General features: G+C 42.1%; 2 protein-coding genes across 3 annotated transcripts; one reads left to right on the top strand and one right to left on the bottom strand.

Annotated features, from left to right (window-relative positions):
- Positions 1-126: 126 nt before the first annotated feature.
- LOC135904675 (uncharacterized) lies at positions 127-11,444 on the bottom strand. Its single transcript, XM_065435574.1, has 6 exons — positions 11,311-11,444; positions 8,296-8,486; positions 6,752-6,811; positions 6,475-6,558; positions 3,497-3,786; positions 127-1,462 (listed from the first exon to the last, which is right to left on the bottom strand). The coding sequence occupies exons 1-3, from the start codon at positions 11,403-11,405 to the stop codon at positions 6,777-6,779; spliced, it is 321 nt and encodes a 106-aa protein (XP_065291646.1). The 5' UTR covers positions 11,406-11,444; the 3' UTR covers positions 127-1,462; positions 3,497-3,786; positions 6,475-6,558; positions 6,752-6,776.
- Positions 11,445-11,486: 42 nt separating this feature from the next.
- LOC135904674 (uncharacterized) lies at positions 11,487-16,378 on the top strand. Of its 2 annotated transcripts, XM_065435573.1 has the most exons (4): positions 11,487-11,610; positions 11,691-11,800; positions 11,987-12,223; positions 15,845-16,378. In XM_065435573.1, the coding sequence occupies exons 2-4, from the start codon at positions 11,727-11,729 to the stop codon at positions 16,092-16,094; spliced, it is 561 nt and encodes a 186-aa protein (XP_065291645.1). In that variant the 5' UTR covers positions 11,487-11,610; positions 11,691-11,726; the 3' UTR covers positions 16,095-16,378. The 2 variants fall into 2 exon arrangements, with proteins under 2 accessions (XP_065291645.1, XP_065291644.1); XM_065435572.1 differs by having other exon boundaries at positions 11,491-11,800.
- The last annotated feature ends 2,711 nt before the right edge of the window (positions 16,379-19,089 follow it).

Consider the following 19,089-nt stretch of genomic DNA (forward strand, 5'->3'; position numbering starts at 1 on the left):
TGGCATGTCTATCAAGAGCAACACTAACAAGTCTGAACAGAAACCATGGCCTAGCAGCAGATCAAGAAATCTGAGACTACCATCCAGAACTTTTCTCAAACCTGTTTCTCTTTATGCTTGATGCAGAGTTTTTATGTGAAAACACAGGTGCAAATACACACATGAAACAGGTCAAAGTGCATATTTAGAATGACAGAAACTGTCGAACAAGTCCTCTCATTCTAGGGTGCTGTTCTTTAGAAACTTAACTTGCTGATTATTACAACTGCCCTAGCACAATGTAAAAATTTGAAGCAAGCATAATCTTTTGGCTCTTTATTGCTTGTACTAGCATCAAAATGGTATGGCAAATATTTCAAGATATTCCAAAAATGCAGGGCTGTTCCATGCATTTGGGACATTCTTTGAATTTTGATACTTTAATTCCACTTGGTTTTGCAATATGCATTGCCACTTTTGAGTTGTGAAGCATGATATTCTTTATGATAAACTGCAACCAATCAATTTATTTCCACTTGTGTTAGTGCAAACATGTACTGCTTGTATTTGCAAAGAGAAAGCGGGGACTGCTCCCATCATTAACCAGGAAGTCTCTCCTTCCCGTAAACGCTTCAACTGTAAATAAAGTTGAAACTTTTTTTTTCTTTTAAATTCAAGAAAAGTGACATTCTGTGTCACTGCTTGTGTTCCACACAGGTCTGAGTTCATGCATTAATTTAAATCTTTACACACAAGGTTGCTTTCTGTAGTACCATGATTAGACTGCAGTGCATAAGTCAGTGGCATTGAAATGTACTATAAAACATTGACATAACACTGCATATTTTGTACTGCTCTAACAGCACTATGTTCAGGTAAGGCAGTTCTTGCACATTCAATCAATTTTAGTATGTCTGATGCAAAAAGTGTCTTCACAGCATGTGAACTGGAGAAAATTAGGCATAAGGATAGAATGGAAGACTTCATTACAGTGCAATTCTGTAATGAGATAACAGCACAAAGCTCGCACAGCGGCTGTAGCAGTTGTAATGCATGACAGTTCTGATTCCAGCTATACAGGCTTCCACATAAAACGCAGAGCCAGAAACATTGCACGGAATAACAGACTGTCTGTTGTTTTAGTACTTTTTTTTTTTTGCAAGCCGTACACCTGGCATAGCTTGATTCAACATGAATGGCATCAGTCTTAAAAGGCAGCTTACCAAAACTTCAGATGTACATTATCGATATAATTTACATTTGCACATATGAAGTAACATCTGTTGTGCATCTTTTGATTTCAGTAAACAATGTAAGATATGTGCCATTTCTTGGGTGCTTCTCTTGGACTACTTGGAGTTGCTGTGGGTGCCGAGTCAGCTGCTTTGTGAGCAACTCCGGTTGCCACCCCGTCCCGAGTCATGTGACATAAAAATGATGAAAAGGTGGTTGCTTCAGTGTTGCATTCTTCTGTTTGGAGTCCCTAAAGCAAAGAGTGTCCAATATTGCAGAGACATATTCATAAATTAGGATGCCCATATAAACCATGGCCAAGAAGCGGCTTCTAAAAACAAACCACTGGCTAACCCAAATAAGCAGAACATTTTGTCCCGATAATCTGCTTAAGAGTAAGGCTAGCTCAAATTATTATATCTTCATATAGGAAAGCTTAGGACAACAATCCCACTAAAATTAAAATAAAGGTGTCAGGAATTTGTCATGCAGGAATCGCAATGCTACATCTTGCTCTAAGCAATGTATGATAGTTCTCTGGCGGCTTTTGACTTCTGGTAAGAATTTTCGAAGTGAATGAATGCTTCTATTCAAGCCGCTTGCAAAGCTGCCCACATGAAAATACTTAAAACAAGCACACAACGAAAGTTAAAATACGAGCAAGCCTGAAAAATTGCAAACGACTTAAGATATTACAAGCAAATAACAGTGCAAAGCTAACAAGCCCACTTATACAAAGCAGAACTGGCCACTCTCTCATGCGTGCAAAACAAGGTATGCAGTTGCCTAATTGCTGTAGTAAGTACAAGAGTAGTACTGCCGGCATCAAATGAAACGCACAGCATGCGCTCACAGCAAAACAAAGCACAGTGTGCACCGTTGGCCAGTCATCACAAGTGACAGCCTTGTTCACACGGCCTGCAGGGTGTGAGGATGCTTGCTCTTCTGCAATAACTTTGCTTCTGCTTTGATTTTAAAGCGAGAAAATGAACATGAATGAAAGCAGACTTTAAAAAATATCGCAGTAGGGTGAGCATCCTGCGGGCAAACCTGATGTGCGCCGCTGTCTCTGCTGATGACTGGTTTGGAGTGTGCACTGCGTTTTCAGTTATGCTGCAGGCACAAGCTCTGCTGTTTGCAATTCATTTAACACCTACAGTATAAGTGACTAGCAAAAGTTAATTATTTATTGAAGTAGAAAGAATGCTGAAGTTGTATCGGCTTAAAATTAAATGAAATTCTGGGGTTTTACGTGCCAAAACCATGATTTGATTATGAGGCACACCATAGTGAGAGACTCCGGATTAATTCTGACCGCCTGGGGTTCTGGACAGTGCACCCAATGCATGGTACACGGGCGTTTTTGCATTTCAACCCTGTCGAACGTATTGGTTCGAATGCTGAAGGTATGTTTTCATGTGGAAAAGGGACTAGCCTTCATCAACTTCTCATCATCTGCCTGAAAAGGAATGTTGTTCTGCTGTGCCTAACTTTCATTTTGCAAGTCTCGCACGTAAGATAATGTCCTCATTAGGGTCTTTAACACAACCACACAAAGGTGAGACAGTCGTCCACATTTTGCAGACCCTCACAGAGCCTGAATTCACTTGCGCAACATAACACTTGATGAGTTATACCACTATGACAATGCAAGGAAGAAAACTTACTGTCGCACTGAGAGACTGCACAATGGACAAGCGTTTCGTGCAACTAAAATGCGACTAGAACATTGAACAAGAATCTATTCTGTCTCAAATAAATCTTCCTTATGATGTTGTAAAGCGAATGGCATTGTTCCTTACTTGGTAAAGCAATGAACGGGACTAGTTGGTGGATGTTCATGATTATATTGCACTAAGTGCGCAATATAGTGCGCTACATATGTCCGCGTCTTGTCCCTTATGTTCGTCAGTGTAACACTAAGTGCAATATAATCATGTCCTTACTTGGAATGTGTAAAATGAAACATGTAAGGCCAAGTACGTTCCCAGTCCTGAAGGCATGCATTATAAACAATATCACTGAATCCAAAACACCTAAACTGCTTTTACTTGCCGGTGTGCAGACAACAATGCAATTTGATTCAGACAAGCTTCACAAATAAAGGGGCATAGCGATGCATAGTTTAGGCAAAAAGATCACACCACTATACACCCTGCATGAACGCCACATTCACCACTCTTATTTTTGCCAAATAACTTCCTTGTCATTCTGAGCTGTACACTTGACCTGTTCAGCTAGCATTCACCCAAGTGTTGGAGGCAGGAAAGGTGGCATCACTCACGATGGTCCTGGTAGCAACAGTGCCCTCATCATCCAAAAAACAGTCCATGCCATCAGCCATACATGGGCTGCCACTGTCACCATTTGAGCAGTCATCCCTGTCACCTGTCACTTCCTTGTCCACTTCTGACACGCAAGTTTCTCCCAAAAGAAAAGCCCTCAGCATTTAGCAAAACATCTAGTGGTACGGGAATGGTGGTTTCACAGTCAATTTCAGGTGCCGGACTTCTTTGTCGAGAAAGAGCTAGCCAGCTCCAGAGACGACATCTTTTAAAATTAAGTGCAGGTTGCCTGTAAAATGAAAGAAAGGGTGTTGTTCTCTAACTTCTGTCACCACAAACTTGGCTGTGGCACCACAACTAAGGCAACAACAATGTCACAGTAAAATGTTAGTCGTGGTATCTCAATCTTATACCAAATGAATGAGCTTGGAGCGAAGTTTTATTTCTGCCTATACATTCTGAGCTCTGCATACAAGTGTCAATGTGCTGCCCAGAATACCTTTAAAGAGAGAGAGAGAGAAGAAAACAAACTTCAGAAATTTCTTTGGCTCTGAAGTCATTTACACTCATGTTCTAGGGTATTTCTTCACTTAACACTCCATCTCAACTCAATAATTAATTAATGACTTGCATCACTACATTCACTCTTTGCATCAAATTGATACGACATTTGTAGACTTCACGAAGACTTTTGACAAGGTTCCTCACTAGTGGCTTATTCATAAACTGACAGATCTTAACATAAATGCGAGAATACTTAGGTGGATTACCAACTTTTTAACTAGCCAGTACCAATCAGCTTTCATTAAATGACCATTTGTCTTCATTAATACATGTAAAATCCAGAGTACTGCAGGGTTCCATGCTTGGGTATATTTTGTTTTCAGTTTATATTAACAATATTAGTAATGGTATGTGTTCCATAGACTATTTGCTGACGATTGCGTGATCTACAGACAAATTAATAAGTCTGAGGATGCCTGCTACCTTCAGTCTGACCTACACAATCTCAGTAAATGGTGCAATAAGTGGCAAATGTAAATTAACATTAATAAAACAAAATATTAGATTATGGAATACAGCTAAATCCATGTTATGTGATTGCATATTAAACAATGTGCTCACAGCCTCTGTATCCACAATAAAATATTTGGATGTTCATTTGTCATCCTGTCTGTCGTACAACACTCATATAGATTCAGTTATTCAATTGTCACTTGGGTTCACTTGGCTTCACAAGGCACAACTTGCACTCGGCTAACTTGGAGACAAAACTTGTTGCTTACACCACCTCAGTACGCTCTGAAATCAAATACACCTCCTTAGTTTGGAATCCACATCAGGCATATCTCAAACATAAACTAGGGTCTCTGAAAAATAAAGCTGCTCACTTCTTCACAAGAAACTACTCACGTACAGCAAGTGTTACAAAAATCAAATCTTCAATTAATCTAGCTCCTCTTGAAAAATGCAGGATACTGACACTACTGTCTTTCTTTCACAAACTTTACAACGGTCAGTTGTCCCACATTACTCTAAATATCAGGCCAGCTTGCCATGTGTCTTTGCGACTTGATTACCAACTTAAAATGGAACCTATCTTCGCTTGCACTAATCTGTTTTTCCACTAACCTCTCTTCCTCACTACTTGTCTATGGAATCTGCTTGCTGCTGACATTTCACGCATAGTTAAGCATGACACATTTGTAAATAGTTTAAAGTTGCTTCTAGATATCCGAACTAATGGTTATCAGTAATCTTTGCCTTCTCCCCTCTTAAAAAAAAAGGGGAAGAAAAAAAAGGGGGAGAAAGGATGATGTTCTGAAATGATGTTTTGGTTTAATCTGTAATTTTGCTTTCATGTTTAGTAATATAAACTTAAAATTTATTCCCTTGTTTTATTTAGGGCTGTTTTATTATATACATACAATACTGCTCATTATGATAAGTCTGAAGTATTTTAGGGACCTTGAACTTTGTGATTACTATACATTTTTTTGCACATTGTATGTACTCTGTAATAAGTCATTCTTTTCGCACTAATTCGTGTTTGCTGACTCTTGTTGTTCTAATTCATATTTTCCTGTTTTTGTATGTTTTGGGTAATTTTTTTTGCTCCATTCATTGTAACCCCCCCCCCCCCTCATGTAATGCGCTCTGGGCTCTTTGGGTACCTGAATAAAATAAAAAAAACTAAGTAAACGACACTACCAATGCTCAACTGCTCACTGGGCTTCAATGGCATTCCATAGTGATTCCTGTACAAAAGTGGTTGTAACCAGGCACCCATAGCTTCCAATTCAATGTACTGGAGTAAAAGTGCATTCCTCTAGCATCTCCTCACCGTAAAAATTGCTGAGGAGTACTACCGTATTTTACAGTCTATAAGTCGCACCTTTGTAAAGTTGCACCCTCCTCAAAATGACAGTTCCTAAAAAAAAAATTTAAAAACATTTATATGAGTTGCACTGGTGTGTAAGACGCACCTATACATTTGGTAAGCGATATTAAAAAAATACAGTGACGTTTCACTTTTTTCACCACCCCATCTCTGCCCCTCCACGTTGAACTGTTGCACTCATGCTCATAGTCTGCACTCAAGTGCTGTAAGTAACTTCATAGCTCTGAGTGTATGTTATTTCGTGTTAAGAATGTTTTCTGTGCGTTTTGGAAGAAGCGGCTTTGTCCTCAATTGGGTTCTCTGAGGCTTTGCCTCAGGGAACCGTCTGCAACAATTAAAGAAAAGAACCTGCATCACAAGGACATAGGGCTTAGTCCATGTGCCGTAATATCATAAAAGTTAGATGTAAAAGAATCGTCTCACTTTGTAAAAAGTTTTGCCTAAACCTGCTTTTTCATTTGGATATTTTAAAACATCCTATCATAAAGTCAACTTTTGGACCTTCGCTTTTGAATTTTGCTATTCAAATACATTCTTATTTCTGGCAACAAAGTTATGAGAAAAACCCGTGCTTACCTTCCTGTAGCCTTGACGGCCCCGGTTCAAGCGAGAGTTGGTGCTCCATAGCCACTGCTTTTAGAACTGACTCTCCTGTGGTACCTACAGAGGGAGATAAATGTAAACGACTTAAAATGACTGCATTTCTTCATTGTGGCTGCAGCTGATTGTATGATCTTGCTATTCACTGAACAATTTGTACTGTCAGTAATAGTTCTGTGTGAAACGCTCACCTTATTTCTTCAATATTTAGTTGACTTATTTGAATAAACAACATGGAGAAAAATGTGCCAACCTTTATCCAGAGGAGATGGCTGCTGTCAGGATGATATGAGGCTCTGTGGTGCAGTAGGCTCTGCAACAGCAAGAGTTGAAAAATGAGAGAAATTACAATAGTATGTCTCTTTAGTATATATCCCCATCAGTCATGAATCATGAAAGACTGTTGGCAAATGCTAATTAGTTTATAGCTTCATGGAGATATTGCGCTGATAATGAAAAAAAAAATTTCAACACAAGATAAATATGTAGGACTCCAGTGGACTAATTCGCAACGACATAGACACATTCATGATATATTTTGGGCAGTTTAGTGAGGTTTCTTTTCTTCAACAAAATTAACCACAATCAGAGCTGAAACCGGGAGAACAATTTATTTACTGGTCAGTGAAGGGCATGGTTTTACTCAAAAAGTGCTTATTACCAGACCTCATGAAGAACTCTTCCTGCCAGGCTGTATCTCACCAAATAACAATGTTAAGCTACTTATTAGATTGATGTAAAACATAGCACAAATTTTCATTTAGTAGGGTGTTGCATTTGCAATCTGAACTTTGCAAACACCTTCTTCTTTTTTTTTTTTGCTGTCAAATGTGTGGGAATGTGTGACTCTCACGCGTCCCCTGATAGCTTGTTTTCCCGCATAGCTCCCGCAGTGCGGCTTCGCCGCGTGGCCTGGCGCCCGCGGCGGTCGGAGTGGTTGAGGCGCAGTACGAGAGATGGCGCGAGTGTTGCGCTGCGGCGGGGTTACTTGGGCGCAAGGGAGAACACGCTGGCTCTTGGGCGGCGGCCGGCGAGCGCGGCGGACGTCCCGCGCGTGCGCCGATCCATGCTTCTGCGAGACCGTATCGCATGGCCGCCTTCGAGCGCGCCACCGTTCGCGTGACCGTACGCGCGAACGACCAGGCGTTGGGATCCAGCATGGGGCGAACAAATTCGCTCGTTATCCGGTCGCGGTGAGTCGGACTTCTAGATTTGTCGCGCGCCCATCAGCATGTTTTGTGGATCGCAACTCGGCTAGTGGGCATTGATCTAGGAAAGGTGCAATAAATGGCCTTGTGATTGTTTGCACTACTGTGTCGTCGTTCCTTTGTCCCAAGAGGGCGGGTGAGAATCCCACAAATGTAAGGGAAAGAAAGTCGCGACTTCATATGTCTACACCATGACTACCATGACTGAATGAGACAGCAATGAGAGTTTCGGCTATTCTCTGCTTTGGAATTGATTGTGCTGAACAACCACTCCATATTTTCTTAAGAGGAAGCTTTAGCTCGGGTCCAACTCCAATGCGGCCTATTCAAATACATGTAAAACGCAAAAATGTTTTTCTGAGATAACCACTGAACCGATTTTAAGAGCATGGTGCATGGGTTTTATACCAAGTGAGGTGCAGAACTCTATGGGCATAAATATATTTTCAGTGTTGTACCTGCAGACTGCCTTATTGATAGCACTCTCCTGTGCAATCAGTGAGGCATTTGTTTTTCTTTTGGTAGAATCGACCATGCTACTTAACGAAGGCTCTCAGCAGCCAATGCTAAAGCATTGCACTGAACTTGCCTGTGGCTGTCAGGAACCAACTCCTGACCCTCACAGATGGCAATGCTGACCACAAGAGTTTCCTTTTGAGTGGATCGGCATAATCACGATCTGTGAAATGGTCAGAGCAGAGGTATTGGCTTCGGTGCACTTGCTCTTTCGGAAGCTCCGCCAGGTCCATCCTGTTTGAATAATCCAGCCGCACAGCATATCTAGAATGAGATATAAAATAAATATAAGCTATTTCACCCAGGTGCCAGGGTCTGCAGCTTGTTCAGTGTAAATAGAGTGGAGGGGTTGAAGGCCTCGATTAGACCAGTACAAATCCGCCAAAGTCTATTTGAAAGCCTACGGTTAGTGTCTTTTTACATGAACGAAATCTTGGACAACAATAAACATTAATGTCAACCAGAGTGGCAGTTTGGGCATGTTGTTAATCCATAAGAATGTTAAAAAGTGCGAACTGAACAGGGATGAAAAAGTCTCACACACACACACACACATGGGCACTTTTTCCAACAATGCTTGCGATATTGTATGGCTACTTTATACACAATTGACCTCAACGTAATCTGAGCAAATCAATGTGCAAAACTGAGAAATATACACAACAGCTTGGCAACCTATCAGTTCCAAGTAATCCTTGTGGCACACCCACAAAAATTTAATTCTATTGCTGACTGTTAGTGCAATAGATGGCATATGCTTGCACACATTTTACCCAGCCTTTCGATCTCTTCTTCAATAATCTCCCTTGTAAACTGATCCTTGCTTCGGCCAACAATTCTGCAAGTGTCAAACAATGGATGACAGCCGCATGTTTTACAATGTGTTGCAAGAAAACTACCAGCAAAGTTCTTTACATTGCAAAAATTCTTTACATTGCTCTTGCAAATAATCGTTCAGGCATGGCTGGTTTGCCCAACATAACTGCAACCACCATGACAGGGTATGCAATAAACAACAACACACTCATCACAATCTACAAACTTCTTTTTGTGGTTGTTTTCACAGCCGATATTTTGAAGTGTGTTTGGAGTCATGCCAGGACACTTAGTGACCCGGCTTAATGATCCTTATAGATTCTTGTATTGCTCCCTTGCTTAGTGACCTGTTTTTAGCCCACCAGGTGCAACGCTGTCCGTAAGATTACTAGGAACAAAGGAAGTAAAGGCTTTTAGATACGTTGATGATATTTTGTCTGTTAATTGCTCCTCTGATCAATTAGAGGCTGAGGTTCATGCTGACTTGCTAAATATTTGAGTGTCTCAAACCACTGGATGTGACATATGAGCTATTGCAGAATGACACCATGCGCTTTCTGGATCTTTGCTTACATGTCACTTTGTAATGATCACATTTGTTGGCACTATGAGCCATGCACCGACAAACCCCTACTCCTGAAAGGGACAAATGAGGATCATCCTACCGAATTGTAGCACGAAACTACAAAGGAAACCCCTACAGGTTTCTCAGAAAAAAAAGCTCGCAGTTGAAGAAATGCAATCGGCTAGCCTCCTGGTTACCTCAGATGGTAGAGCGACCACCTCAGAAAGGCACTGGTCCCGGGTTCGAGTCCTGGACCAGGACGAATCTTAAGGTGAAAGCCTTCTAGGCTCATGGTGAAGTTTGTGTCAGGAGACGTGACTGCGGGAATATCCGCCGAAGCGTCCTCATGCCATGTGAAGATAGATTAAAGAATGAAAAATTATTGATACTGACAGTTAGTGAATGATAATGTTAAAATAGAGATTAGTAGAAGTTCATAATGACTACTAATGACTTATGATGACTATTAATGACTGAAACGACCAATATGCCTAATGACGGCTTGTAATATGACCACAATTGATTACAAATGACTAAAAATGCATAGTAGTGAGCAGTAATGACTGAAAGAAAGAGGCGAATGATAACAGCAGGAAGAGTAGGCTTTTGCCATTCACCTCTTCAGAGAGATCTTAAGAGACCCTGTAATATTTTCTTCAACTGCAAAGTTTTTTTTCTGAGAACCCTGTATGGGTTTCCTTTGTAGCTTTGTGGTAAAATTCAGGTAGATGCCAATTCAAGGAAAGCTTGTATTGGCTCACAAGTTTCGGTGGCGATATGGTCATGCCAAAACTCAGTTGCTCCCAGAGCAGAGTAGCTGTGGGAAAGGGCAATTTGATGAGATGACAGCTGCGCCGTCGCAGGAGCGAGAATCATCAGCAAGGATTCCAGCTGCATATAGGCGCGCGCTCACGCCACGCACGCGACAAGTCAGAGCCGTTTCGCTTCAGACGGGGAGGGAAAGGGCAGGAAAAGGTTTCGCGCGCGCTGCCGCCGGCTTCGTTTCCATTCAGTTCTCTTTCGGAAAACGGATAGGCCGGGCACGCGTTGTGCATGCCCCCGAGGAACGGGCAGCGTTCGACGAGCGGCGGCGAGAACTCGCCCGTGAAAGGGCTCGCCGATCCAAGCCGCCCGAGCACAGGCAATCTGACAGCAACGAGAAGAAGATCCCGAGCTGAGGGAGCAGGAAGCCGAAGCAATCCGGCACAGCCAGTAGTGCACGCAGGCCAAGCTTCGCTTACCCCCATTTTCCGGTAGGGGAAAGGTTGGTCATTTTCCCCCCCTTTCATGTATTCACCTTGCGGGCTTCCGCAGAACTGATTTGCGACTGCCCCTGATAGTTAAGAGAGCGACAGTTAGCAAAAGAATTAGATTTTCTCAGTGTGCCAACACGATTACTTAAAACTGATAGGTGGTCAATCTTTGTTTTTTAATTGTGTATTTTTTTCCAATTTTGCGCACTAATTTGCTCAGATTATGTTGATGTCAGTTGTGTATAAAGTAGCAACACAGGATCGCAGGAATAAATTGCTGGAAGTTGCGGCTGTGTGTGCGTGTATATGTGCCTTTTTCGTCCGTGTTCGCGCTTTTATTGTTAAAAGGTTAAGCAGGAATGAAGCTTTCATCAAGCAGAAGTACAAAGGGAAACGACCCGAGTTTGTTTATAGTCGCCACGCGACCACGCTTGCGGAACAGAATATCGCTTACCTGTCGTCTTTGGGAAATCGAAAGAACCTCGCTGAAGTATTCCTCCCATTATTTGAACACCAGCGAGCCGCACAATGGTTGTAATGCCCCGACATCGCCCTCTCGTCGTCTGATCCGAGCGTACCAGCGGTGCCAGCCGGTCGATTAGCACGTTAGCACGACGAAACCATAGAGAACGAAATTATCTAGGGACCACAACAACACTTGCCTGAAATTCCCTATATTTTTTGTTAGCGCTAGGGACCACGCTGCTAGGGAATGAGGACCGAGGCGGGCTGAGACTCGTGAAAATAAGCGAAGGTAGTGATCTTTGACTAGGCGGTTACCCGGTCTATTTAGTGGCTTCGCCGAGTTGATACACTGCTAAACATTCGTCCCAGGACAGACAGGAATAAACGCCACTTCAACCCGCAACGATGATGTCTTCACTTGTCGCCGACTACGGCTCTTCAGCGTCCGAATCGGAAGAGAACCCCGAAAGTAGTGAAAGGTATGCCCGCCGCAAATATCTTCGTCATTTGCTGTCGTGCCACATATTACGTATAACCAGCGCTTCCGCAGGCGCTGGTATAACGCATTCATTGAATTCTGTCAATAGTTTTGTACTGGCGAACTCACTCAGCTTCAGTTTAGATATGTTTGCCTGATGTCTCGTGTTGCTGACCTCGATTTGCAGTTCCGGCGAAAGTGGTGAAGAGGATCAGAGTAAGAAGCAACCCGACAAAAACGATCGGCCGAAGCTGCCTGTGCCATCTTTTCAGTCTACCAATCTAGGTTCGTCTTCGGTCTTCAACAATCCTTTCCGTGAAGAGGAGAACGCGCAGTCGTCTATCCTCGAAAGGCACGTCAAAATGACGACACCAGTAAGCCAACAGACCACCGTTAATGGGAAACAGATATGCTGGAACTACAGGTATGTTCATGCGGTACATCAGACATTTGCCGACTACTTGCCTCATATCGCGTTGAATCTTTGGCGAATGTTCTCCGCAGTTTTCGCGAGCCCGCATAACACAGAAATTTATAACCAGCGCTTATAGTAACAGGCATATTTTGCCTGGATTACCATGAATAGAAAATGAAACCTCGCGCGGGGCATGGGAAAGATGAGCAGGGGATAACTATAGCCTTGCATTTTGAGTGGACTAGCTGATTAGGAGGCTAACGTAGCCTGTGTCTGTAGCTATGATAGCAGAAGTAGCAAAAATTTAAGCGGTCACTTTGCTTTTAAAAACTACAGACATTCGTTGTGCGGGGCCTGGAGATTCGGGCTTTGATCATTCACATTTCAGAAGCCCTTAATGGTGGCATATAAAATCTGCATGGCACTAGATGCCATTCACTGAGTAAATGGAACAACTAACATCATGATTGTTTTAAAATGGCAAAAAGCCGCGACTGCAAGGAACTTCAAGGTCTCTGCAAAGAGCTTTTGCAGGTTGTGAACTTTCATTTGTAGCTCACCTTGAGGGGACACTAAAAATTAATATTATTAAGTAAGCCAGAAAAGACTAAAAAGCTAAAGACAGGTTGCAGTACCTATACCAGCTTCCTTTGACATCACACATTTTGACGCCTACTCAGGTCTGATAACTTTTTTATTGCTAAAGTACTACATTGCATTGTAAAGAAGCCATATCCTGCAAGAAAGTTTTGAGAACTTTTCGAGTGCCAGAACGCCCATGTACAAGAACAGGCTTTGAATTCGGTGAGGTTATGTTGATGCGCTATACTCACAAAATGAAGCACCACAAGAAAATTTTAAGCTAGAACACCGCATAAGTGCAATTACTCAAGAGTGCAATGTCACGTCACTGTGCACCTGGTCACTAAGCTGGTATGGACTCGGCTGTAAGCACAAGGGCCAACATTACGCCGATGTAACACTAACTCGAGGCGGTGAAAACAAGCTTGGGTACATGAATTAGTTAGCCTTAAATTGACATATTTGGTGTAGTGCTGTTATGGAGATCATGGCTCAAAATTAAAGGAAGGGAACATTGGCCTTCAATTCCTGCACCAGTAATTAACCTTCTTTTATGAAAAATTTACGAAAACGGAGCTTTTGAAGAAATACTTGCCTGAACTTTACATTTAGTCTTCCTTTAAGTTGTTCTGCATCCCCTGCATGAAGCACTTGTTCACAAGCTCACAAGTAAGGAGGCGGCTGCCAACATGAGCAAGTTTGTTACCTTACCCAAAATGCCATACTGGCCATTCCTACACGTACACAATCAATGGCGCAAAACTACCCTGTATGTGCGCTTTATTGCTATGTTAACTACATTCTTATAATAATCCATTATTTTCTTGGATCTTTAAAGCCTGTCCAGTGCATGTTTTAGGATAGGATGTTAAATTGGCCAACGTATCGCTATTAACATTAACATGTTTTGTAAGCAGCATATATTCCTACTAAGCTTTTTGAAATTGCAGAGTTGCATGGGAATGATGGACTCTACAACACAATCCCAAATTTCTCTTGGATTTGTAGAATTGGTTTGTGACCGACTGACTCTTTGGGTAGGGTCCAACTACATTTGATGCTTTACTTTGTATATATATGGGCCACATAAAGCCATTTTCTTCCTTTGAACTGAGAACCTGAATAGGGATTAGGAAAAGAAAAAGAGGTAAGGTAAAGCAGTTCTGCCTAAGCACATTTTAATATCTTCAATATCTCTGTGCATAGATAGCTTGAAAGAGCAAACATATGTAATACTCGTTCATAACATTGATCATAATTTGACCTTGTTGATACCATTCATTATTATTAATTAATGATGTTGCTCTCCTGTATGAGAGGCAGGATATAGCCAACAAAATCTTGTTCAAGTAAGATGCATCAGCACTTTTCTTTAATGCGTAAGCATTTATATGCCTACCCATTGAGAAAATGCGTCTTTTCTTCCTTCCGTCCATCCATCACGTAAGACAATCGCTTTCAAGATGGGGCCTGCAGCAGCAAGTGAATTGGCCTTCATGCTGCCTCTCGCTTGTATGTGAACTAAGCAGCAAGAACACAGTGCACTCTGCCCCCATAGCAGATCACTTTCAAGATGGGGCCTGCACGGCCGTGCCATACGCAGCCGCCGATGGAGTACTGTTGACAGAAGTTGATAACGGTTCAACGCGTATGGATAAGGTACTAAAGAGCAATAATGACTTAATAATAATGATTGGAACATCATCAGCAAACTTTGTGCCCCCACCTGCAGTAGTTTGCTTGCTTCATCAATTCACCTTGTGCCGCCATCCACAGCAGTTCGTGTCGGCACAGCACTTTCGTTTGTACTGTTCAGATCAGCTTTCGTAACATTGATAACGACGCCGAGCTACGTGGAGGTGAACAAATGGCACAATGCTTATGCATACTTGGACAACTCCCAGAGGAATTTTTGCATGATACTTCTTTTTTTAATTTGGAGGATTTGTCGCAAGGCATAATGAGAATATAAAATAGAAAGAACATACTAGAAAAGAATAAATGCATATAATAGAACTGCATCCTTTCACGTGCATAAACACAAGGGCTCATATGCAGAACAAATTCCAAACCTGAATGTTTGGGTGGTTCTTTAAATTCAGTGGGAAACCTTGGATTTAGACAAAAGAATAGCTCTGTTTAGGATGGGAGAAAGGAGGACTAAAGACAAGTTTCTTCTTTCTCTTCTTTTTGACAAGTTTGACAAGTGACAAGTGACAAGTTGACAAGACAAGTTTCTTCTTTTTGCCAAATACAGTTGTGGATTTGTGCCAACCAGCCTTTTTGCATGCTAGACAAAATCGGTGATCATAACCAGCACAATCTTCCTCAAGTCGAAGATCATTGTTATATGTTATGACAGCATCCTATCTTCACTGAATTGTTGTGGGTGGGCTTAAAGACAGTTTGATCTTTGATTTTGTCATGGAAGCATGTGAGGAATAAACGGACTGTGCAAGTAACTTAGTCTTAATTTTAGCTTGGGGATTTGTCACCTGAAATATATAGTAGATTGGTCGCATTTCTAGCCAGTGCTATGCAACTTGTCATGTGAATGAGGCTTCAAGGGCAACTGCAACAAAATTTCACTTTGGCTAGTAGTACATACTACTAAAGCTATCTTGGTAAAGCTGCAGTGCTGGTAGATGTCACATTTTCTCATTAGTAGTCTGCATGCACCTGGTGCTTAGCAAATATGTCTCAGCACATTGCCGGAGAGATTTTTCGACATGCTGTGAGCAGCACCTGATCTCAGAAATCATGCCAAAGAGTTGCCCGCTTTGAGCCGTGCATCACTTTCAGCAAGCGGTAGTGGCGGTGTTTTTTTTCTTTATTTTTCCAATTTTATTATTAAAAGCATACAACTTTTGTGAGCCTTTCATGATGCATCCACTTTTATTTCAAATGTAAAATTTTGCAGGGAGGCTGTTTTATGTTTACGCTATCTGAAACTAGGCTTTGTATGCGACAAAAAATTTTGTTGCAGTTGGCCATTAAGTGAAAAGGAATCTTGCGGTAGTGTACACAACCAGTGGTGTTTTGTTCTAGAAAGGGACGATGTCGCTTTGGCCACAACTGCAAATACGTCCACGACAGCGATGTTGTGGGCCTGTCGGGCTCCACCCAAGATCCCGAACCTGCTGAACCAGAAGTTGTGGCTGCATCAGCAGCTGCACCCTGCAAGGTCGGAAATGATGGAGCTTCTCAGAAGCACAAGCACAAGAGACCAGGGTTATCGGACAGTGTGACCCCTTCAAAAAAGGCCATGAAATTTTACCACAAAACTCAAGGCAAATAATCATCAGCTTATGTTACAGCTTATGTAAAAAAAAAACAACCCTCGAGAGGTACGTTTTTAGTGTTATGCAAGTTTGCCTTTGCAAAAGGATTATGCAAGAGGCATGTTTTTGTAAATACCATACACATGTGCATATTTGCTTGCCGAGCTGCAAGTGTACGATTTTTTCTACTGCACAGATAAATATATCTAGTGAGAATTGTAGCTTAGTGTTTTTTTTAATGTTTTTTTTTTTATTTCGTGTGTCACACATCCTGTAAAATAAATTTCATTTTTCCACTCCAGTGAGAGGTGACCAAGTTCATTGTGTCAAGGACTTTTGAAAAACAAGCAGTTATAGACCAAATAGGGTTGCTTTTCATCTTGTCTGTGCAGTTATAACAATGCACCCTGTATGACAAGCTGCAGTTTCAGAGGATGACTAGAAAGGGGATCTGACGATTGAAGCTTGAAGAATCTGTTATTTGCACAGCAACAAAGAACATTTAGCAAAACTGTCTGGTATAAAACTACCTGTGATGCCACTAGCACGCTGTGCCTGTGAAGAAAGGGCTAAGCTTCCACATAGAACTGTCTGCCATGTGTTCTGCTTGAATCTTGACCACTTTGCCTTTAAGATCTAGAGCTGCCTTATCACAAAGAAAACAGCCTTCAGTATTGGTTTGTTCCGCTTGACGCATGGTGTTTCAACAAGAACATGCCAAAAAGAGAGGACAGCTTTTGCTGCCAGTATAGGAGTGGTGCAGGGCCTTTGCGACATTGCGGCATCAAGATTCGTTTCACTATGCACAATAGCTCTAAGCTCTGCTGTTCTAAGTAATAGCTAAGCTTTAAGTTGTTCGGTTAGTTGCTGCATATATATATATATATATATATATATATATATATATATATATATATATATATATATATGTGTGTGTGTACATGCAAGCATGCTTGTGTCTCGCACTACTTATGTTCCTCATAGAACTTTATTATACCTGCATTGCCTAATGTATCTGTATTGCACACGTGCCCACTCCTTAGGGAGTGCCTCTTTTGTTAGGGACCTTTAAGGTGATAAAATTAAGTGATGCCAAAGGCAGTAAACCCTGGTACTGCTTGCACTGCAGTTCTTGCATGTTTCAGCAACTGTTTAGTCCAAAGTCAAGAAGACAAAGGAATGGCAACAGTTGTCAGACTTTAGAAGCATTCACGTCTTAAATAAATGCTTTGGGAAGGCCAGCTAGCTTTACAAAAGCTTGCCAAGAGATCCCTTGCAGAGAATATGTTAGGTCATGAGGGCTTCTCGACTTATTGGCTTGTGTCTCAAGTTGCTGCAGCAACTGTCACAAAGACCGAGATATTTGCCTGCACACACACAGGGAAGTGGGAGCGGTGGCAGCGTAAAAGGCTCCAGTGTATGCACTGCTCACTTGAGACCGAAGAGGGGCAGGCGAAGTTGGTGGGATTCCACGTCGCTCCCTTGGTGACAGCACTGCCCATGCTTGATCAGCAAGAGCGACTTTTCTTTTTATCCTTAATCTGCTGACATGGATCACTTGCCCAATGCAAGGTTTCACGTCTGAGGGATGAGCGATTGCCTGGAAATGTGAAGGTTTCCACGAAGTAGAAAGCTTTCATATTAGCAGCCAAGGGCAGTACAGCCCCCATTTCTGTCTAGAGCAATGTGGTGCTGTGCTGCGGAATGATAACACTGGTATCTGAGGGTAGATATAGGGTTTGAGAAATAGGGTTAGAGCTCAATGAAAGCCTAACAGATCTACTACTGTACCTTAAGTGTTTTCTGTTCTTTGCGCTTTCTCTTTTTGAGGCATTCTTTTAAGCACAAGGCTGCATTGCTCTAGACAGCCATGACAGAGGCTGTTCAATCTAAAGGAAAGAAAAGTGTGATCTCTTTGAGGCATATTTTGTACCCCCACAATAATTGTCATCAGTCTTGCTTGCATTTCCTTTCTTTAAAACTCTCTGCTCACTGCTTTTTAGCCAGGAATGCTGTATCGCTCACATACACATATGCCGCTCATGACCTGAGAGTACCAGGTGTACAGCATTAGAAGGAAAGTACATAAGTTAGATGATTATTGGTTGCGGACGAGGTAAGCACCGAAATGTGCAAACTCTTCTGAGAGTGCAGCTTTGCAGAACCAATCAAAGTGGTCATAGCTTTAGCCCATTCATCATTGTGATGGGCAAATCATGCTGAACTGTAATAAAGGTCTTCCAGATGTTTAATGCAAGTTTTTTGAAGCACAGAAGCTTAAACATGCTGGGAGCACTGTGAAAGCTTAGATGTACAGCCTGACACAATAAGTAATTTGGCTGTTGCTGACAACGGCCATCTGACCTTGATTTTTTCGCTATAGACCTTTTCATTGGGCGAGGAGGAAATGGCACAAGGTGAGCCGTTCCTCCTCTCTGGCTTGGGTGATTCGGCGCGGCACTGCTTGAAAGTATTGCTGTCGCGTGCTACGGAACGATTCCAAGAGGTTTCAGATCGGACTTTGTAAAATTTACACAATGTCCGTTCAAATAAGATCGTCGGAGAAGCCTTTTGGTGCATCGGTAACTACAGCACGTGGAAATATCTCTTGGGGGTGCAAACATGTGACACGCGTCAGCTGCAGTGTCTGTATGTGCTGTGAACTATTTCGGGTGTACCGGCTTTAATTCAACGAAGAGAACCAGTGTCTCCGTTTACCAGCATGAAATGGTAAATCTGCTCACTATGTGATCGCTTGGCGTAAGGACGAAAACATAAGAGCGCATATGCGGCTCGTCTATGGCCAACCTAAGCAACTACGAAACATCTCAGCGGCTGGTGCTATCAGATATTTGTGATGCACTGGCATCTTTCTCACGCATTTCAAGTCTAGTAGGCTTGAAATCACTATATGTCTACGCTAGCCTCCTGCATGAGGCCGATGGCGCTGCTCAACACAGCGATCACTATGGTTGGGAAACCAGCACGATACATATATAAACTATGTGCTTT

The sequence above is a fragment of the Dermacentor albipictus genome, chromosome 2 (assembly GCF_038994185.2).
Source record: "Dermacentor albipictus isolate Rhodes 1998 colony chromosome 2, USDA_Dalb.pri_finalv2, whole genome shotgun sequence".
Lineage (NCBI taxonomy): Eukaryota > Metazoa > Arthropoda > Arachnida > Ixodida > Ixodidae > Dermacentor > Dermacentor albipictus.

Coding starts and splice junctions, on each gene's coding strand:
- LOC135904675 (XM_065435574.1), bottom strand. CDS start 11,405: ATGTCGGGGCATTACAACCATTGTGCGGCTCGCTGGTGTTCAAATAAT. Junction 8,487..11,310: donor CGATTTCCCAAAGACGACAG/GTAAGCGATATT, acceptor ATCTCATTCTAG/ATATGCTGTGCGGCTGGATT. Junction 6,812..8,295: donor TTGGTTCCTGACAGCCACAG/GCAAGTTCAGTG, acceptor TTGCTGTTGCAG/AGCCTACTGCACCACAGAGC.
- LOC135904674 (XM_065435573.1), top strand. CDS start 11,727: ATGATGTCTTCACTTGTCGCCGACTACGGCTCTTCAGCGTCCGAATCG. Junction 11,801..11,986: donor AACCCCGAAAGTAGTGAAAG/GTATGCCCGCCG, acceptor CTCGATTTGCAG/TTCCGGCGAAAGTGGTGAAG. Junction 12,224..15,844: donor CAGATATGCTGGAACTACAG/GTATGTTCATGC, acceptor GTTTTGTTCTAG/AAAGGGACGATGTCGCTTTG.